The sequence below is a fragment of the Poecilia formosa genome, unplaced genomic scaffold, assembly GCF_000485575.1.
Source record: "Poecilia formosa unplaced genomic scaffold, Poecilia_formosa-5.1.2 Scaffold241, whole genome shotgun sequence".
Classification (NCBI taxonomy): Eukaryota; Metazoa; Chordata; class Actinopteri; order Cyprinodontiformes; family Poeciliidae; genus Poecilia; species Poecilia formosa.
In genome coordinates, this window is record NW_006800180.1 from 331658 (window position 1) to 353333 (window position 21676).

Below are 21676 nucleotides of genomic sequence, written 5' to 3' on the forward strand. Positions count from 1 at the left end.
AGACTAAAACGTACAGCAGGAAACGCCACCGCATTCGTGTCTTGGTTCTCAAATCAGACGATCGTTGGACGTCTGGCTGAGAAACAAATAACAAAAAAAGTGACTGCAGCAAACAAAAATTTCTTGTTCAACTCCAACCACACTCTTAAATACGGCCGAGGGGATTACACAGTAACAACGCACTCAGTCCTGTCGTAAACCTGAGCTTACGGCAACTTAATATAAAGAAGAAAAAAAACGTAACTTCAGGTCGCTCGATGTAACACATCACAACTGCACACTTATAAAAACATCTCAAACCATGCCGCGTTACAGTGAATCTCAGTGATAATTCTAGATTTTTTTGTTTAAGTTGCAAAAAAGAAAAAAAATAGTGCAACAGATCCCTCAGACCTGGGCATCGCTGGAGTTTCTTCATCAATAATTTAAAAAAAGAGTTGCGTGTTTCTTTCTCTCGCTTTGGTCAGTGACAGTCGAACAAAAGGACAGGAAGGAGTGTTTCTGAGAATGTATTTTAAAAACAACACAACCTTCCTTTTCGCGGAAGAATCCCGGGGTGGGATTCCAACGCCGAACACAAAGGATGGAGTCATCAAACGCTTGTCGGGCTCCGAGGGAGCGCGGTCAGGTGTAGAAGGTCCCAAGAACAAATACCCCGCCCAATATGGGAGGTTAAATGAGGGAGGGGTTAAGATGAGAGGGGAAGAGAGGGAGAGGGGGGCTAGTAGTGAAAATATAATCCCACCACCGGCCCCTTACGGCTCCGCTGCAGCCTCTTCCTCAGCGTGTTTCTGCATGTGCAGCGTCACCATCTGCCAGGAGAAAAACGTGATGAAATGCTAAGATGGTCACTCAAAGCTAATTTCGTTGAATCACAAGGCACCAATCAATGTCGAAGAAAGAAATCAGAGCTAAAACGATTAATTGTGATTAATCGATTTTTTAAATGATCGTCAATTTAGTAATGGTTAACTGGAGTAAACGGACTCAAAAAAAAAATATTCAGAGCCATAAGTAAGCCAAAATATATCTACATTTAAGATAAAATCACCTTTCTATGTAAATATGTTCTAGCCAAAACTCCTCAAGTGGCCTACCCTGATTCAAATCCATTAGAGAAATGCTACTGTATCCCATTTTAGGCTATCAAATTAATATATTTCTTTTAAAAAAAGGAATTAAATATTTATTTGCATCTTTTAATGTTTTTTCTGATTTTTGTAAGAAAAACTTAAGGGGTTAAACAAAAAAATCTGTAGAGTGCACCAATATCTTGATCTGATTAATCAATTGATCGATAGAATAATCAATTACTAAAATAACTGTTAGTTTCAGCCTAACAAGTAAGGCAGAAAACTGTGAAAACTTTTAGTCTAGAAACAATGAAACCTCAGTTATGGACCAGGTAAGGATGTTACAGTCTTGACTCTGTGTATTTGTTGCTGAGATGATTTTAGATCTAAGAATCAATCGATTAATCAATTAACTGCTTCGAGATCTAAGGAAGTGAGGTTAGAAAGTGTAAAGAGGGCGTCTGTGCATCCTTAAAAAGTCTTACATTCATGTATCTAAAATTAAGGCCTTAAAATGTCTTAAATTCACATGAAAATGAATTTGGCCTTAAATACATTAATCTTGCATATGCAATTTTATACTTTTTTTGCAAGACTTTTCTGTCAGGCAAAAGTTTGAGTCACACTGACACATTTTCACTGGATTCTGCGACTCAAGATTGTAGCGGCTACAGGTAACTAGCTGCTATTATACCCTTAGAAACAAACTAGTTAAGCTTTTTTTACTTAACTAGTAAAGTAAAAAAAACTTAAGTTAACTAGTTTTTTAACTAGTTAAGTAAAACAACTTTACTAGTTTTCTTTTGCATCTATCATGGGTAAGTATAAATTTAGTGCTAGTTAGCTGAAAGGCATTTGTGAGTAAAATAGGCAAATTTCTTTTGTACATTGCTGTCGCCATACAGGTCTTACATTTAATTCGTAATGGTCTTAAAAAGTTTTAATTTGCATCAAAATGAGCTGCATCTGTTGTTTGTCACATAAAAACTTGAGTTTTTGATCGAACTCACTGATTGCTGTGGTTTTTGAGTTTCGCACATATTACAAATGTATTTAAAAAGCTAACTCGCTACTTTCACATCTCTAGATCTAAATCTGTATTTATTCAAAAATATTACAGTCCAGATTTTTGTTAGAGCTTGTATCTGACTTAAATTTGTGCAAATGTTAAAAGAACAGAGAATTAGCCCGTTATTCACTTCAGTCAAATGTTTTTCCTGTTTGAGGGGAATCATATTTTAAATGCAATAGTAGAAAGAACTTAAAAGTGTCAGAAACCTGCTGACGGTTTCTCTACCTGCTTGGAGCTGCTGCGAACACTGAAAAACTCTTCACAGTTTTTCCAGCGGCACTTGAAGGTCTGGAAGTTGGCGCTGGTGTGGTTGTTGATCAGGTGCTGCTGGAGATGCTTCATCATCCCGAACACCAGCGGGCAGCCGTGCCACTGTCAACACAGCAGTCATTCACTGCACACCAACCAATTATAACCTCTAACTACTCACAGGATGATCAATAAGCTCAGAGAGGAAATTAAAATATGTTTCTACAGGATCTTCTAAAAGCGTCACTGAGATGTCGCCGTATCTTACCCAGCAACGGTGGTTCTGCGTCAGGTTGAGCTTCACGGCCTCCGTGCTGCCGTCGTAGCATCCTGTGTAGATCTGAAACAAACACAGAGATCAAGATATACATAAAACAACAGCAGCTCCAGTGCATTTCAATGGGATTTAACATAACAGACCAACAGGTGCTATATAATCTGCAACTCAAATAAATGTCTGTCTGTGATGAACGAAGCTAATAATTATTAGGCCACTTAAGAGAATTGAAATTTCATTCTATAATACACAATAAGAGTAATATATATGGTCAAAACAGCAAAATGCTGAATGTCACACTACTGATCCCAGTTTACATGCTCTATAGTCTAATGTGGGTTTTATTAGTACTTAATGCGTCTTTATCGCGAATGTATGTGTTTTCAACAAGTCTATCTATCTTGTCTATCTACAGATGGATATCTGTCTGTCTGTCTGTCTGTCTGTCTGTCTGTCTGTCTGTCTTTCTATAGCAACCCGTCAAAAATATGGTTGGACTCAATATTTCACGAAATCACTTTAATTTCCTCACATATTTTTCAAAACGCTTCAACTGCATGCCACCATTTTTAGATTTTGATCTGAAAACAGTTTTGAAAATCATGAATCCCTTCCATTTAATCCAGTCATTCCTGTTCCTCTGTCACACAAAATCCCTAAAACAAACATTGAACTCTTAGAAGATATGAGACAAAATTTGAAGAATTTCAAGTGGTATGAATACATTTGCACGAACTTCCAAGATTAAAACGAGATACTTTTGTTCCAAATAAGGAATGTTTGTTTTCTCACCATGTTCTTATGGACGGCCATGCACAGCACCATGTCACTGTATCCACCATAGACCTGCAGCTGGTCCTGAGACTGTGGAGACAATCAGCACTTCCTGTCAGCTGAATGTCAATTTGAAACAGAGGCAATTCCTTCGGTTCATCAGAGCAACGTTTTAGGGCGTACACACCTGCAGGTCGTAAACTCTGACCACTTTGTCCAGGCAGGCTGTGACCATCACTTTCCCAAGAACGGTCACCACGGTAACAGCATGGCTGTGACCCTTAAATGAGCGTACAAGCTCCCCTGTCTTTTTTTTTTTTTACACAGAGAATAAAAATCAAATATTTAAACTAGTTAGTGGTCCTTCCCTCTCCCCCACAAAAAGATCTTAAAATGACTTAAGAGCCACGACATGAACTCACATGGATGTTGTGAGCATACACAGAGTGATCGCTGGATCCACTAATCACCAGATCATTCACCACCTGAAAAGAGAGACAAGACGGAGGAGGCTGTTAAACGTTTAGCCGAGCAGCATACTTGTGTTTTTTTTCCCTCTCTTGTGGTGGGGTTTCTCCCCGTTGCAGCCCCGACCCCACCTTCATGCAGAGAACGCTCTTGGTGTGGCCCCTCAGCGTGCGCAGCAGCAGCCCGTCGTGGGCCGCTCTCACACTGATCGTGTTGTCGTAGGAGCCGACCAGCAGGATCCTCCGGGCCCCCTCCTGCGACGAGGCCAGACAGCTCACGGCGCGCGGCCCGTGGCACTCGAACACGTCCATCTGCTTGTTTGTCTAAACAATGAGCAGGGAGACGTGAACCCGGTCAACTGGAGCTGGCAGAGAGGCGCACCGTTTTCGATCAGTTTCACACACAGAGGAGCTTCGGCAGGATGAAAGTGCAATCAAGTATTGAGAGGGAAAACTTGGATGACTTTTGTGTGACCAGGGGGAAAGAAAAGGTGGTGAATGATTGGAGGGCTGGAACGATTAATAGTATTAACTGTGATTAATCAAATTAATTGTGAATAACTGCATTAATAGTAATTAGTTTTTATAAATTGTGATTAATCAATTATTGAAATACTCGTCCACTAAGTAATTGATTAATTGTAGATTTCTTGAGTATACAGACTCAGGAAAGGCCATTTGCCTAAGAAAAAGCTCTTATATTTGGTTATAATTAAACCAAAATCATGGAAAAAAATATATAAGTTTTGCATTTAAGATAAAAACACCTGTCTGTAAATATGTTTTAGCCAAAACTCCTCAATGGCAAAGTTTTAGCTTCACCCGGTTCAGATTTCCTGCCATTACATTCTTACAATCTTTATTTTCTTATTTAATATAGCACTGAATTGTTTAATTGCATTTTTTATGTACTTCTAGTGTTGTACAAAAATGGTGTATGTGGTTACATGAAAACTCTGAAGAATGTACCAATTTTTTAATTAATCATCAGAACAATTGAGACTAATTGATTACTAAAATAATTGTTAGTTGCAACTTTACATAACTGTGACTTTAATTTTCCTTATTTTTTTCCCAAGAAAAACCCCCTGAAATATCAGCATTAGATGGAAGCAGATCAGAACCAATAAGAGATTCAAGGAGTTAAATACATGTGACACTTTGTCTTCCTCACCTTAAGGTTAAAGGTCACCACGGTACCATTTGCCAGACCGGCGTATAACGTCTTCCACCGGCTGTGAAGGCAGAGGACTCGGTCGGACAAAGTGAACTGTTGCTCAAATTCTTGCGTCTGTAGAAAACATTGAACATGAGGGAAACATCAGCTTCTGAGCGCGGCTCCAAACGAGAAAGTCGGATGAGAACAGATTCCAACCTTGAGGCTGTAGCAGCGGATGGTCTGGTCACTGGAGCCGGAGTAGAGGCGATGGTGCAGGGATGGAGCCGCGGACACCAGCAGGCAGGTCACTTTGGAGCTGTGACCCTCAAACACACCGACGCATTTATGGCTCTGCAACAACAGAACTCCATTTAACTCCAGAAAGAGATGATGGGAAGCGAATTGGTGAGCGGTCACCTACCACCAGGTCGAAGGCCTGGACGGTCCGGTCTCCGGAGCACGTGTACAGCAGCCCGTTGTGGATCTGGAGGGCGTTCACCGCCTCCTTGTGGCCGCAGAACATTCCTTCAGTCGGGACCTCGTCCTCCCCACGGTCAGAGAACGCGTCTAAAAATACAGACATGATGCAGAAATACATACATGATACAGGAAGGAGGAGGATCTTATTTCACCTCTCTGCCTTTTCAAACCTTTGCAGTTTTGGTTGCTTCACGACAAACTTTTCATGTTAAAAAAATTGAGTACTCGACTTTTTTAATGGTTGTTTATAAGTTTGTAGACACTGCATGTTCTGGCGTCGATTCGATGCAGCACCAGCATGTCTTGCTACTTTAGTACTGATCCGATATTGAATCCGATATTGGCATTGTCAATATTTTGGATCGATAGGCCTTCTGTACTATGACGTGCTCATAGACTGAAGAAAAGGGGTTACATGATACCAACTTCCCGTCATGAGAACAAAAGAAATGTCAACAGGGTGTAATAAGTTTTTTTTTTAATTATGTTCAAATAAATCAAATAATTGTTGAGATTTGAGCATTTAATAGAATAACTAACCATAAATCATACAAACGCTAAAGTGCAAAGAAAATTTGACTTATTTAAGGTGATGATTGAGCAAAACAATCCAGGAGTAAACAGCTGGACAAGCTGTAACCTAACTCGGTTTCTCAAACAGTAGATGAAAATGAAGCAACATATAACTTCATAGCTCGGATAAAATTACATTAGCTGAATTATTTCCGATAAATAAACGTCTCAAAATGCTGAAAATGTATGATAACGTACCTGATGAGGTCCTGGGCAACGTGATGGGAAAAGGCAGATCACTGTGGAGACAAAAGCTTCTGACATCAGACTCACTGCTGAGAGGAAACAATCACCTGGTCTGCAACTTATGATTCCTTACACTTTTTAAAACGTCATTTTAAAAATTTCAAGCATTTCTTGTCATTTCTACAAGTATTTATTTTACTAGACTTCTTTTCTTTTCTAATCAAATAAAAAAACTAAGGTTAATATTTGTACAAAAGAAGAAAGTATAACTTGCATACATATGAGAACGACCGTTCGTTCCTACAATAAATATTTCTGTGGTTTTCTTGAGATGAGCAACAATGATTCTGAGCTGATCATAGTTTGGTGATGATGGGAAATTCATCTCTATGAAAAACTATTAAGAGCAAGGATGCTTGCTGTCTGCTTCCAAACATTTCATATTTTTATTTACATTACATCTTTACAGCTCAAATTCAAATGTGAAACTGAGCAGAATAAAATCAGCTTTGTTCCTGTTGACATAAATTTCCAAAATTCGATATATCATTGGCTTTAATATTGTTTTTTAATCTTAATCTTGACCTGATTACAACACAAAATTTACTATTGTGGGGTTTTTTATTTTATTGTTTTTATGTTTTTTAATATTTTCAAGTATTGAGCACTGGTCCATTTTTAATCAAAATGTTATATTTGTGTGTTTTTTGCTTGGCAAGAAAGCTGACTCGCTTCAGTGTAGCCAGATCTACCTAATGGTATGAATAAAGTTGATTGATTGATTGATTGATTGATTGATTGATTGATTGATTGATTGATTACCAACATGACAAAATCTGACTCAGCGAACTGTTCTTACTCTTCTGCTGCTTTGTGAGTCGTAGATGTTCAGCCTTTCAGATAAAACTCTGGAAAAATGTAAACAAATGGATATTTTCCAGAATGACCCACCTCTCAGAGGATTTGCACAGGTCCATGTCACTGGTGGAGGAAACCTCGTTGCACGCCAGGCTGTGTGGCTCAGATTGACATTGGTCTGGGAGCAGAGGTGGAGGGGGCGGAGCTTGGACGAACGCATCCTTCTGAGTCTGCTGATCCGCTGCGGCGGCCTCAAGGTTCTCTGCGGGAGAATTCCACTCCGCCTTTTCGGTTTTCACGGCCAAACATGGCGCGTCGAGCGTTTTCCTGCTCCCCTCGTCCGTCGGCAGGCTGGAGGTGCTGACCTGGGAGCCGCCGCTCGGTCTCCTGCGCTGCCGCAGCCACCTCGGCCGGGATGCCTCTTCGTCCATCTCCGTGTCACTACTCTGGAGCTGCTCCGCTCCCTGGGCCTTGTTCAGCACCTTCCTCTTCTTCAGCTTCCTCACGCGCTTTCCGTTCCTCAGCTCAGACGGAGAGGCCGGCAGGTTAAACGCCGCCGCAGGCTGCGCTGACTGGACGTCGGTGCCATCGGGGAGCTTCGCCGAGGTTTTCCACGGAGCCTCTGAAGGCCTTTCGGACTTTTCAATCTGTGCTGTTAACTTCCCTTTGCCGTCTGGAGGTTCAAGGTTTCTGTCAGGAGAGAACCGCGAGCTGCAGGCAGCACCTGCAGAGATCCGCATGTAAACTGATTAGATTTCATTAAAATAATCCTCTAGCCTCTGATCGCTAACCGGTCTTACCCAATGGGTTTGTGTTGTCCGGGGTGGTGCTGTGAGCGCAGTTGGTGACTGCGCTGTGATCAGGGTCCAGTTCGGAGCTGACGCAGACCGGAGACTGGGGCTCCTCCTTGATGACGACGGACAAAGGAAGGCTGGACGAAGGAGGGGAGGTGCACTCTGCGGCCCGATGCGGACTGGAAACGGCCGTGGCCGGAACCGGGGGACATTTGGCACAGGAGGATGACTCAAGCGGCTCCGCTCCAAAAGAAACCAAGTGGGGTTTTTTCGGGTTGGCCTCAGGCGTCTCCTCAATAGTACCTAAAAAGACACAACAGAAAGTCAATCCATCGTTTCCCACACATGCTGCGCCTTGAGGAAGCATCCCAGGTTTCACCAACTCAAATTTAAGGCTTTTTAAGATTATTAAGACACAAATTTAAGGCCTATATCTCCACAGAAATGTTCAAACGTCGTCCAGCCCACTGGCGATAAATTTGCACTCACTCATGACAGATGCAAAAAAAGCTAACTAGCAAGAACATGTTAGCAGTGGGTTACCATCTGGAGTCACATGCAGTGAAGATGTCTGAGTTGCTGGCTACAGCTTATATTACACTGTCAGGATAATGTGACAGTTTTAACAAATATGCAAAAAAAATAAATTTCTTGTTCATGACAGTTATCTACTGAAGCTTTAAAACAGCTTCACCTGTGAACTGTCTGCTGTGTTTGTTAAACTAATTAATTCTGTTTGTTCACTGATGTTCTCTTAAACCTCCTTTACACAGAGACATACTTTTTTTTTTTTAGTTATTATTAATTTACTAATTAAATCACTTCTGTACTAGACTTTATAAACAATGTAACAGCAACACAGAAAAAAAGTTAAAGTGATATGAATACTTTTGCAAGGCACCACAGGCTGTGACGCCTGTTCAGGTCACTTTCAAAATACTATAAACAAATAATTCTAATTTTCAATGGTGTAATTATAATAACGTTATTTTTAATTGTATATATTTATTTTTTTTTACCTTGCATGCCTTTAAGCAAGTCTATCCGTTTGTTTCTCAGTGAGCTCATCTCCACAGTAATCTGAAGGGGAAGACGACACACAGCCAAGTTAGGGATGTACAAACTCACAACTAGCAAACTAATACACTAAATAACTCAAAACGTTGAGACAAATATAACAAATCTACCATGATACAAACAGACGAACCGAATGTTACTTTCATTACCTGCTGTTTAACCACTATGAGTCGCTGCACCTCCAGGAAGGCCGCCTCCAGCGCCGCGCGGGCCTGGATCAGGTTGGTGTCCACATTCTGCAAGGACTGACTCAGCTCCTCCTCCCGCAGAGACACTGCAAGCAGCTGGTCGATCTGCAGGCGCTCTGCACCAAACACAGACAGCACCTCGGTGTCGGTCACACTGCGGTGTGTGTGGAAGAGTTTGATGATCGAAGATGGAGACAAACCTCTTTTTGATTTGACTTTTCTTCTCTTACTGTCGTGCTCCAAACAAGACAACCCTGTGCCGGTGGAGTCCTGAACGAGATGGGGGGAGAACAAAAGGTGAGACGTGTGGGAAAATGCAACAGTAAGGATGAGAGAGGCTGCTTCACAAACCCACCCCGGCCGCACGCCGCCGCTTCCCCGTCCCGTCGCACTGCTCCGCCCCGGAGCTGCTGTCCCCCAGCGTCAAATCAAATCGCTGGAGAACCTTCGCCGTTGCGCAGTGTAGAATGCCTTTCTGGTTCTTCGCTTCCTCTTCCGGCTGAAGCTCCTGCTTTTCTGAAGCGGAAGGAAGTGTGGATCCCGACTCCTCCTTCTTCACCGCCTCCTCTGGTTTCAAGGGGCCGAACACTGACGAATGAGGCGCCGCAGGTGCGAGGCTGCTTTCTGACAAGGAGCGTTTGCGAGATTTGCTCTCGGAGGTGATTTCCATCAACGACTCCCACTGGAAGCCCTCAATGAGTGGCAGACCGTCCTCCTCCTGGCTTTGGGACTCCTGCTCATATGGCACCATCTCAATCCCAAACCTATCGAAGCACAAACTAAACATGTTAATTTAAATTTTAAAAAAAATAACCGAAAACTTAAATTCTGAGAAGCGACATTCACCTTGGCATGCCTTTCCCCTTGTCCTGCATCTTTCGGACCTCCTGATAGACCTGGTCCCAGTTCACGGAGCGGCGCGCGCTCGCCGAGTTGATGAGCTGCCTCACAGTCGGCTTGAGCCCAGAATCCTTTTCCATGTCGCTTCGCTTCGACTCGCTGAGGTTTCGCACGCGCCTGGCGATGTTCAGGTTTGGCTCGTGACCGGCTGCTTTGCTCTTGGAGCTCATGTGCTTGGTGAGGTCCCGCTTCAGGACGGGGGGGAGGTCCAGTTTGGACAAAGTGGTTCCGTCCGACCCCGAGGCGGCGTGCGCCTCGCTGGTTCTGCCGGCGTCGCTCTCCGAGCTCGGCCCGGCCTCGGAAACCTGCATGGCTTTGGCCGGGACCGCCGTGGGGCTTTGCGTCTCCGCTCCGTTCCTGTTCTCCTCGTCCCTTTTGGCTGTGGACGCAGCCTCTGCTCCCTCTGCGGTGGAGGTGCTCACGTGAAGGGACTGGACAAAAGTGCCGTCTTCTGCAGAAGCCGACGGAGCTTTTTCTTGCCTGAACGCAACAGCCGATGTCGCTTTTCCAGAACTTTCACTCGCACTTCTCTCTTTTAAAGGTTCCCCCTGAATCTGTTGCTCCCCAAGGTGGTGTGTCCTCTCCAAAGAGCCTTTTCTTTCAAAACCAATCTGCCTGACTGCGCGAAACGACTCCGGAAGGCACTGCTCCTGCCTCGATGTGAGGTACCCAACAGGCACCTTGGTCCCACTTTGCTTCCCGCCTGGTTTTGACTGACTGGAGGCCTTGCTGTGCTGAGCGGCACCTTTAGCCCCAGAAACTGAGGAACTCTTCTGATCCACTTGCAGTGATGGTTTATTTGCCTTCTCGCTACAAAAACCAGACGCACCGTTTTGGTTGCCATCTCTCTGAGAACCTTTAGAGCCACCACAGCTTCCGTCACCGACATGGTGGGTTTGGGTTTTGGGTTTTATCGGCTGCCTCCTGTCCTCTTCCACGTTTTGCAGACTTGAGTCCACAGGTGCGCGCTCACATTGGGGGTGTTTCTGAGGCTTCAAAGCCTCTTGGTGTTTCTCTGACGTGCTTTGGTGGGGCTCTACGTGCGATCCGGACGCAACGGGGTACGGTGACCAGCGACAGCTTTTGTCCAGCTTTGGATTGCTGCCGAGTGTTTTAGAGTTTTTTCCGTGGTAGTCTGAGTCGGCCAGTGATGCCTCTCCATTTTGGAGCCTGGCATGCTGCTGAGCATTTCTGAAGTTTCCTTTGCCTTCAAAGTGCGTAAAATTCTGGCCTAAAAGATTTGTTGCGTTGGTATATACAGGATTACACCCCATGAAACTGTGAGGCCTAGCCTTTGGGGCGTACCTGGCGATGTTGTTGTGACCATAGAGCCCATTGCTGCTGCCTCCATTGCTGAGCCAAGGCAGTCGATTTTGCTGACCGCCGTTGCCCCACATCCTGTTGCCATCCACCCTGTTGTTGGAAAACTCTACAGTTGCCCATTTCTGTAAACGGGGGGGTTCCTGAGCGTGCCACGTGGCGCTCCTGCCCTGCTGGTTTTGATGCCAGTATCCCTCATCCTCTCTGCTGCCGTCGTAATAGCTGCTCCTGTGCCAAGACCTGTGTTGACCGGGTCCACCGAAGCCCTGCGGAGGAGCCTGCCACATGCGCTCCAGGCGGTAACGTTCCTTAAGTTGGTTTAGCCTCTGCTGAAACTCTTCCTTTCTCTTCCGTTCTTCTTCTTCTTTCGCCAGCCTAGCAGCTGTAGCCTCCTTCTCTTTTCTAAAAAAAAACAAAAAAAACAACAACAAAGAAACGGACAAATCTTCAGCAATGGTGACCATTGGAAACACGAAAATTATTATTATTATTATTTTTTTTTTGCTCAGTAAATTCACTACACAAGCAGTTCAATTATATCAATACTTTTTCAAGGCACAGCGCTATTGAATTTATTATTTTTATTCTAATTATTATTGGTCATATCAGCTACATTTTTACATTATCCTAATAGCTCCAGTTGGACATTTCTCAAATTCTTNGATAAATAAACGTCTCAAAATGCTGAAAATGTATGATAACGTACCTGATGAGGTCCTGGGCAACGTGATGGGAAAAGGCAGATCACTGTGGAGACAAAAGCTTCTGACATCAGACTCACTGCTGAGAGGAAACAATCACCTGGTCTGCAACTTATGATTCCTTACACTTTTTAAAACGTCATTTTAAAAATTTCAAGCATTTCTTGTCATTTCTACAAGTATTTATTTTACTAGACTTCTTTTCTTTTCTAATCAAATAAAAAAACTAAGGTTAATATTTGTACAAAAGAAGAAAGTATAACTTGCATACATATGAGAACGACCGTTCGTTCCTACAATAAATATTTCTGTGGTTTTCTTGAGATGAGCAACAACGAGTCTGAGCTGATCATAGTTTGGTGATGATGGGAAATTCATCTCTATGAAAAACTATTAAGAGCAAGGATGCTTGCTGTCTGCTTCCAAACATTTCATATTTTTATTTACATTACATCTTTACAGCTCAAATTCAAATGTGAAACTGAGCAGAATAAAATCAGCTTTGTTCCTGTTGACATAAATTTCCAAAATTCGATATAGCATTGGCTTTAATATTGTTTTTTAATCTTAATCTTGACCTGATTACAACACAAAATTTACTATTGTGGGGTTTTTTATTTTATTGTTTTTATGTTTTTTAATATTTTCAAGTATTGAGCACTGGTCCATTTTTAATCAAAATGTTATATTTGTGTGTTTTTTGCGTGGCAAGAAAGCTGACTCACTTCAGTGTAGCCAGATCTACATAATGGCATGAATAAAGCTGATTGATTGATTGATTGATTGATTGATTGATTGATTGATTGATTGATTACCAACATGACAAAATCTGACTCAGCGAACTGTTCTTACTCTTCTGCTGCTTTGTGAGTCGTAGATGTTCAGCCTTTCAGATAAAACTCTGGAAAAATGTAAACAAATGGATATTTTCCAGAATGACCCACCTCTCAGAGGATTTGCACAGGTCCATGTCACTGGTGGAGGAAACCTCGTTGCACGCCAGGCTGTGTGGCTCAGATTGACATTGGTCTGGGAGCAGAGGTGGAGGGGGCGGAGCTTGGACGAACGCCTCCTTCTGAGGCTGCTGATCCGCTGCGGCGGCCTCAAGGTTCTCTGCGGGAGAATTCCACTCCGCCTTTTCGGTTTTCACGGCCAAACATGGCGCGTCGAGCGTTTTCCTGCTCCCCTCGTCCGTCGGCAGGCTGGAGGTGCTGACCTGGGAGCCGCCGCTCGGCCTCCTGCGCTGCCGCAGCCACCTCGGCCGGGATGCCTCTTCGTCCATCTCCGTGTCACTACTCTGGAGCTGCTCCGCTCCCTGGGCCTTGTTCAGCACCTTCCTCTTCTTCAGCTTCCTCACGCGCTTTCCGTTCCTCAGCTCAGACGGAGAGGCCGGCAGGTTAAACGCCGCCGTGGGCTGCGCTGACTGGACGTTGGTGCCATCGGGGAGCTTCGCCGAGGTTTTCCACGGAGCCTCTGAAGGCCTTTCGGACTTTTCAATCTGTGCTGTTAACTTCCCTTTGCCGTCTGGAGGTTCAAGGTTTCTGTCAGGAGAGAACCGCGAGCTGCAGGCAGCACCTGCAGAGATCCGCATGTAAACTGATTAGATTTCATTAAAATAATCCTCTAGCCTCTGATCACTAACCGGTCTTACCCAATGGGTTTGTGTTGTCCGGGGTGGTGCTGTGAGCGCAGTTGGTGACTGCGCTGTGATCAGGGTCCAGTTCGGAACTGACGCAGACCGGAGACTGGGGCTCCTCCTTGATGACGACGGACAAAGGAAGGCTGGACGAAGGAGGGGAGGTGCACTCTGCGGCCCGATGCGGACTGGAAACGGCCGTGGCCGGAACCGGGGGACATTTGGCACAGGAGGATGACTCAAGCGGCTCCGCTCCAAAAGAAACCAAGTGGGGTTTTTTCGGGTTGGCCTCAGGCGTCTCCTCAATAGTACCTAAAAAGACACAACAGAAAGTCAATCCATCGTTTCCCACACATGCTGCGCCTTGAGGAAGCATCCCAGGTTTCACCAACTCAAATTTAAGGCTTTTTAAGATTATAAAGACAGAAATTTAAGGCCTATATCTCCACAGAAATGTTCAAACGTCGTCCAGCCCACTGGCGATAAATCTGCACTCACTCATGACAGATGCAAAAAAAGCTAACTAGCAAGAACATGTTAGCAGTGGGTTACCATCTGGAGTCACATGCAGTGAAGATGTCTGAGTTGCTGGCTACAGCTTATATTACACTGTCAGGATAATGTGACAGTTTTAACAAATATGCAAAAAAAATAAATTTCTTGTTCATGACAGTTATCTACTGAAGCTTTAAAACAGCTTCACCTGTGAACTGTCTGCTGTGTTTGTTAAACTAATTAATTCTGTTTGTTCACTGATGTTCTCTTAAACCTCCTTTACACAGAGACATACTTTTTTTTTTTTAGTTATTATTAATTTACTAATTAAATCACTTCTGTACTGGACTTTATAAACAATGTAACAGCAAAACAGAAAAAAAGTTAAAGTGATACGAATACTTTTGCAAGGCACCACAGCCTGTGACGCCTGTTCAGGTCACTTTCAAAATACTATAAACAAATAATTCTAATTTTCAATGGTGTAATTATAATAACGTTATTTTTAATTGTATATATATATATTTTTTTACCTTGCATGCCTTTAAGCAAGTCTATCCGTTTGTTTCTCAGTGAGCTCATCTCCACAGTAATCTGAAGGGGAAGACGACACACAGCCAAGTTAGGGATGTACAAACTCACAACTATGCATTACTAATACACTAAATAAATTAAAACGTTGAGACAAATATAACAAATCTACCATGATACAAACAGAAGAACCGAATGTTACTTTCATTACCTGCTGTTTAACCACTATGAATCGCTGCACCTCCAGGAAGGCCGCCTCCAGCGCCGCGCGGGCCTGGATCAGGTTGGTGTCCACATTCTGCAAGGACTGACTCAGCTCCTCCTCCCGCAGAGACACTGCAAGCAGCTGGTCGATCTGCAGGCGCTCTGCACCAAACACAGACAGCACCTCGGTGTCGGTCACACTGCGGTGTGTGTGGAAGAGTTTGATGATCGAAGATGGAGACAAACCTCTTTTTGATTTGACTTTTCTTCTCTTACTGTCGTGCTCCAAACAAGACAACCCTGTGCCGGTGGAGTCCTGAACGAGACGGGGGGAAAACAAAAGGTGAGACGTGTTGTGTCTGGAGGTGGGAAAATGCAACAGTAAGGATGAGAGAGGCTGCTTCACAAACCCACCCCGGCCGCACGCCGCCGCTTCCCCGTCCCGTCGCACTGCTCCGCCCCGGAGCTGCTGTCCCCCAGCGTCAAATCAAATCGCTGGAGAACCTTCGCCGTTGCGCAGTGTAGAATGCCTTTCTGGTTCTTCGCTTCCTCTTCCGGCTGAAGCTCCTGCTTTTCTGAAGCGGAAGGAAGTGTGGATCCCGACTCCTCCTTCTTCACCGCCTCCTCTGGTTTCAAGGGGCCGAACACTGACGAATGAGGCGCCGCAGGTGCGAGGCTGCTTTCTGACAAGGAGCGTTTGCGAGATTTGCTCTCGGAGGTGATCTCCATCAACGACTCCCACTGGAAGCCCTCAATGAGTGGCAGACCGTCCTCCTCCTGGCTTTGGGACTCCTGCTCATATGGCACCATCTCAATCCCAAACCTATCGAAGCACAAACTAAACATATTAATTTAAATTTTTTAAAAATAACCAAAAACTTAAATTCTGAGAAGCGACATTCACCTTGGCATGCCTTTCCCCTTGTCCTGCATCTTTCGGACCTCCTGATAGACCTGGTCCCAGTTCACGGAGCGGCGCGCGCTCGCCGAGTTGATGAGCTGCCTCACAGTCGGCTTGAGCCCAGAATCCTTTTCCATGTCGCTTCGCTTCGACTCGCTGAGGTTTCGCACGCGCCTGGCGATGTTCAGGTTTGGCTCATGACCGGCTGCTTTGCTCTTGGAGCTCATGTGCTTGGTGAGGTCCCGCTTCAGGACGGGGGGGAGGTCCAGTTTGGACAAAGTGGTTCCATCCGACCCCGAGGCGGCGTGCGCCTCGCTGGTTCTGCCGGCGTCGCTCTCCGAGCTCGGCCCGGCCTCGGAAACCTGCATGGCTTTGGCCGGGACCGCCGTGGGGCTTTGCGTCTCCGCTCCGTTCCTGTTCTCCTCGTCCCTTTTGGCTGTGGACGCAGCCTCTGCTCCCTCTGCGGTGGAGGTGCTCACGTGAAGGGACTGGACAAAAGTGCCGTCTTCTGCAGAAGCCGACGGAGCTTTTTCTTGCCTGAACGCAACAGCCGATGTCGCTTTTCCAGAACTTTCACTCGCACTTCTCTCTTTAAAAGGTTCCCCCTGAATCTGTTGCTCCCCAAGGTGGTGTGACCTCTCCAAAGAGCCTTTTCTTTCAAAACCAATCTGCCTGACTGAGCGAAACGACTCCGGAAGGCACTGCTCCTGCCTCGATGTGAGGTACCCAACAGGCACCTTGGTCCCACTTTGCTTCCCGCCTGGTTTTGACTGACTGGAGGCCTTGCTGTGCTGAGCGGCACCTTTAGCCCCAGAAACTGAGGAACTCTTCTGATCCACTTGCAGTGATGGTTTATTTGCCTTCTCGCTACAAAAACCAGACGCACCGTTTTGGTCGCTATCTCTCTGAGAACCTTTAGAGCCACCACAGCTTCCGTCACCGACATGGTGGGTTTGGGTTTTGGGTTTTATCGGCTGCCTCCTGTCCTCTTCCACGTTTTGCAGACTTGAGTCCACAGGTGCGCGCTCACATTGGGGGTGTTTCTGAGGCTTCAAAGCCTCTTGGTGGTTCTCTGACGTGCTTTGGTGGGGCTCTACGTGCGATCCGGACGCAACGGGGTACGGTGACCAGCGACAGCTTTTGTCCAGCTTTGGATTGCTGCCGAGTGTTTTAGAGTTTTTTCCGTGGTAGTCTGAGTCGGCCAGTGATGCCTCTCCATTTTGGAGCCTGGCATGCTGCTGAGCATTTCTGAAGTTTCCTTTGCCTTCAAAGTGCGTAAAATTCTGGCCTAAAAGATTTGTTGCGTTGGTATATACAGGATTACACCCCATGAAACTGTGAGGCCTAGCCTTTGGGGCGTACCTGGCGATGTTGTTGTGACCATAGAGCCCATTGCTGCTGCCTCCATTGCTGAGCCAAGGCAGTCGACTTTGCTGACCGCCGTTGCCCCACATCCTGTTGCCATCCACCCTGTTGTTGGAAAACTCTACAGTTGCCCATTTCTGTAAACGGGGGGGTTCCTGAGCGTGCCACGTGGCGCTCCTGCCCTGCTGGTTTTGATGCCAGTATCCCTCATCCTCTCTGCTGCCGTCGTAATAGCTGCTCCTGTGCCAAGACCTGTGTTGACCGGGTCCACCGAAGCCCTGCGGAGGAGCCTGCCACATGCGCTCCAGGCGGTAACGTTCCTTAAGTTGGTTTAGCCTCTGCTGAAACTCTTCCTTTCTCTTCCGTTCTTCTTCTTCTTTCGCCAGCCTAGCAGCTGCAGCCTCCTTCTCTTTTCTAAAAAAAAAAAAAAAAACAACAAAGAAACGGACAAATCTTCAGCTTGGTTTGAACTGTGAATGGTGACCATTGGAAACACAAAAATACTTTTTTTTTTTTTTTTTTTTTTTTGCTCAGTAAATTCGCTACACAAGCAGTTCAATGATATCAATACTTTTCCAAGGCACAAAGCTGTTGAATTTATTATTTTTATTCTAATTATTATTGGTCATATCAGCTACATTTTTACATTATCCTAATAGCTCCAGTTGGACATTTCTCAAATTCTTCAAGCAAGACAGAGATCAAGACAACATGTGTAAAAATAGCACTGGAGCAGAGCGACTTTTATCTAAACTTTAGGTTGGAGAAGCTTTTTACCATCAAAGTAATTTTGTTTTTTTAATATTCCACACCATCAAAAGACTGAAAATGTGGTGTGTATTAATATGTCCAGAAGGCATTAGGTTGGAGCCCGGATCTGTTTGAACTCTGTATTTGCAGTCGTGTCTTTTCTTTTTTAGCCTGCAGGCCTGACATCTGACTCCGGCCACGGCTCAGTGTGAAGCTGTGGCTAAAACAGGCCTGGAGGCGCCGCGCAGCAGAATATGACTATACATGGCATATGCTGACAAACTACAGCTTGTTGACTCACGTCTGTTCACATCTTAGTTACATCTCGCAAACTTTGAAAAACAAAGTTTGTGTTTATAAGTCACTGCGTTTGGGGTGTTTTCACCAAAACTAATCAGTCTAAAGTGGTTTTTACCTTAAATGATGCCGTTTTGCTAACACATGTATAACATATTAGCTAACATTTATTTTAAGCAGTGAATCTCATTTTACAGTAGGTCGGACAGTCGGCTCACCTGATCTGCTCTTTTCTCTTTTCAATCAGGTCCACCAGAGTCTGGTCGAAGTATTCCTCGTCTTGGTCGTTTCCGGCCCGCTGTTTGTCCGCCGCCTCCACGTTTTGTTTGTGCGTGGCGCTGGAGATGTGGCCGGCGTAATCGGTCAGGCTCACCATCTTCACCTTACACACTCTGCACTCGTGTCCGCAGTCCCTGGGGAGGGAAGGTGACAGTGGGGCTTCAATCGTTCCCGCGGGCATGGCTCTGATCCGGTCTGGTTACAGATTGCTTTTTCCACCTGAAGAGCCGGCAGCTGCACACCCTGGCTCTACTTTCTCCAACTTTGAAGTCTTAAAAAACTCAGGAAAGGAGATTACTCGACAATCCTTGGTATAAATGATCCGATTCGTCTCTCGCAGATCAGGAGGTAGCTAACTTAGAATTTTCTATAGGTAGAGTCTTAATCATCCTGATCTTAGCGTTTCCCCTGTTCTCAGCAGGCCGTAGGTGGCAGAGCAGCCGGGCCGGACCGCGGCAGCACGCTAGTCTAAGATGTTCGGGTCCGGCCGCGCGGCACAGCGCTGGGACGCGTGGGTGGAAGAGAGGCCGGCGCCCTCAGCTCAGTGCGCCTTCATGATGGTGTCCGCTGCGCTCTGGTGCTTCAAGGCAGGCACCATCTCTATTTGACCTCTCTCTGCGCTCCAAATGCCACAGCCCAGAGCCCCTCCCGGATGACGGCATGTGTTAGGTCTGGAGATCCCGACCACCAATCGCCATGCGGAGCCTGTGAAACCGAAGCCCAGTGCAGCTGCTCACAGCCTCCGTTTTAAACCTCTCCCAGGGATGCCATCCTGTAATGCTGAGGGGCCAGTTGCTTTCCTGGCTCGTTCTCAATTTCTCCTGCAAATCTGTGTCATGGGGTGGTAACACTTTGAGGCGTCTCGTGCAGCTGGCGTGCAGCACTGAGATCGAGTTACGCGTTTCTGACACAGTATTTCTGCTTCGGCTCACGACTGCTCCATTTCAGCCACTTGACTGTAAGTGTGTCAGGTCATCAAAACACACCGACACATTTTAACAGTAACTATTAATGTATATCTTTATTCTGTGACGGCATATTAATGTCAATGTAGATGGGGAAAAAAAAAAAAGAGTACATTTTCACAAAAACAAATTTTGATTTTGAGATTCATTTTGGAAATTTTCTTTAAAAAAAAAACTTGGATACTTCTGACTTTGGAAAGTTGATATTTGCAAGAAAAAACTCAGAAATGGTAAATTTTTGTCTCCATCTGCAATGGCCCTAACATATGGAGCCCCAACAGGGGCAATAATGTACTGATCAGTTCATGTGCCATAACTGCATACTGTAAGCTATGGGGTAATAAATCATCTGACAGTTTTGATTGTGTCTCTTTTCTGTTGCTGGTCTGAATGGTTTAAAGGGCCATTTCCATCTCAACATTACACAAACAGACATAAGCATGAATTAATAAATCAATTTTCAATCAGTTTTTTGCACCAAAGAGTTAATAATAAACACCGAGGCTCTTTAAATGTGTATATATTTGAAATTTAAGTTGACATTTGAGACTGTATGTAATGTAGACCAGCAAATATTGCAGTAAGCGAGGGAACGCAAAAGAAACATTTTTCCCCATGGCCTGTTTTGGGCTCCGTATCTATAAACCTGGCTTAACTCGGCGCTGATCACGCACGTCACCTTTCACTCAAACTGTACGATTCGCAAGGTGGCATTTATATGGGCCCACTTTAAGGAAACGTTTCCAGAGAATAGGACACCGACGAACACATAAAGCATAAACGCCTCACCACTTGTTCAGCTCACAAAGCGAACTGTCTAAAGCGTGACAACGGCCCTGCCCCAATACTCACACTTACTCCATACGCCCCTCTAAGAAGTGTGTACTCAGTCAAAGTACACATCGGGGTTCAAGTATGCAAGTTGAAAATGCAAAATTGGAGATTTGGTACAGTACGGGTTACGTCATGGATGTAACTGCGACATCCAAAATGGCGGCACTTGGTCGCTCTTTTGGGATTTGTACTGCAAACGAAAGAACAACAAGCAATGGATTTTAAATGTACAAAGCAGGTGTGTCTGCTTTCCAAAGTCATTGTAGGAGATATTTGGCTGCTGTGTTATGACTTGTTGAATACAGAGCAAGTTCAGTCATATCCACACACGTACAGCAGAAACAAGGATTACTTTAGTACTTTATGTTTGAAAACTGATTCTCCCGTAATGCACACAACTTGCTCGGTGCCATATTTCTGCCTTTTAATTCAAAATGTCACATTCAGCCATGAATTTGTGCACACACTCGAAAACCTGCAGCGGGAACTCGCATGTGAAGGACCACAAGCGTGGAAGTGTGAGTTTTGGGGACGGGGCCCTCGGCAGCCTAAAAGAAACACCTGAACACCCTTTGAATGCTCAGTATCAACACTAAGCCTCACCACCAGGCCACATTCTTTCGGTCATCTAAGCGGGAGTCACGAGATGGCCCTTGACTTCTGGCCTTCACGCCTGTTGTTCCGGACAGATTGTGTCTAAATATACGAGCCGTGGCTCAAACAGCTGCCAGCGGCTACCGACATGTGCTCATCACGTGCAAACAGATTTCAATAAAACTCCTTAAGGTTGAACTTAAACCTGAAACTTTATCACAGTTTCGACAGGAAGTGAGCTCACCGGCCTTTAAGCTTCTCCAGCTCCCGGTGGTGCAGCATGCTCCTCATGTGTTCATCCATCTCCTGCACATGAAGCAATGAAACGCCGTTCGCTTAGAAATCTCAAGTTGTTTTTAAATGATTTACATTTTTTTTAAGTGAAGGCATTAACTTGACTTTTATATGAATGTATTGAGTAAATACAAAAAAAAAGAGCCCAGATGTGTATATAAATGTCTCTCTTTTTTTTTTTTTTTTACAGAAGATAGGCTTTCTGTAATCTGTACACAAGGAGACACTCATAAATAAAAGGTCATGTGAGAGTCATAGCACCAACACGGTCATGGAGTAAGTCACACGTCGGGGTTAATTACCTGCTTGGAAGCGCAGACGGTTTCACACAGGATGCACTGTCTGTGTCTCGTCATCTTGAATGCAGGAGGATTTCAGCCCAT

General features: G+C 44.9%; 1 protein-coding gene across 1 annotated transcript; it reads right to left on the reverse strand.

The window, feature by feature from the left end:
• Positions 1–346: 346 nt before the first annotated feature.
• On the reverse strand, positions 347–21676 carry znf106a (zinc finger protein 106a). The gene is given in 29 exon segments (XM_016680401.1): positions 347–812; positions 2371–2517; positions 2663–2734; positions 3464–3535; positions 3633–3752; positions 3868–3930; positions 4045–4236; positions 5087–5203; positions 5288–5422; positions 5493–5638; positions 6323–6363; positions 7262–7892; positions 7969–8265; positions 8982–9042; positions 9189–9343; positions 9428–9497; positions 9583–9991; positions 10074–11849; positions 12069–12194; positions 13093–13723; positions 13800–14096; positions 14813–14873; positions 15022–15176; positions 15261–15330; positions 15429–15837; positions 15919–17694; positions 18546–18740; positions 21244–21305; positions 21596–21676. Coding segments are annotated over 29 exon segments (8424 nt in total). The 3' UTR covers positions 347–755.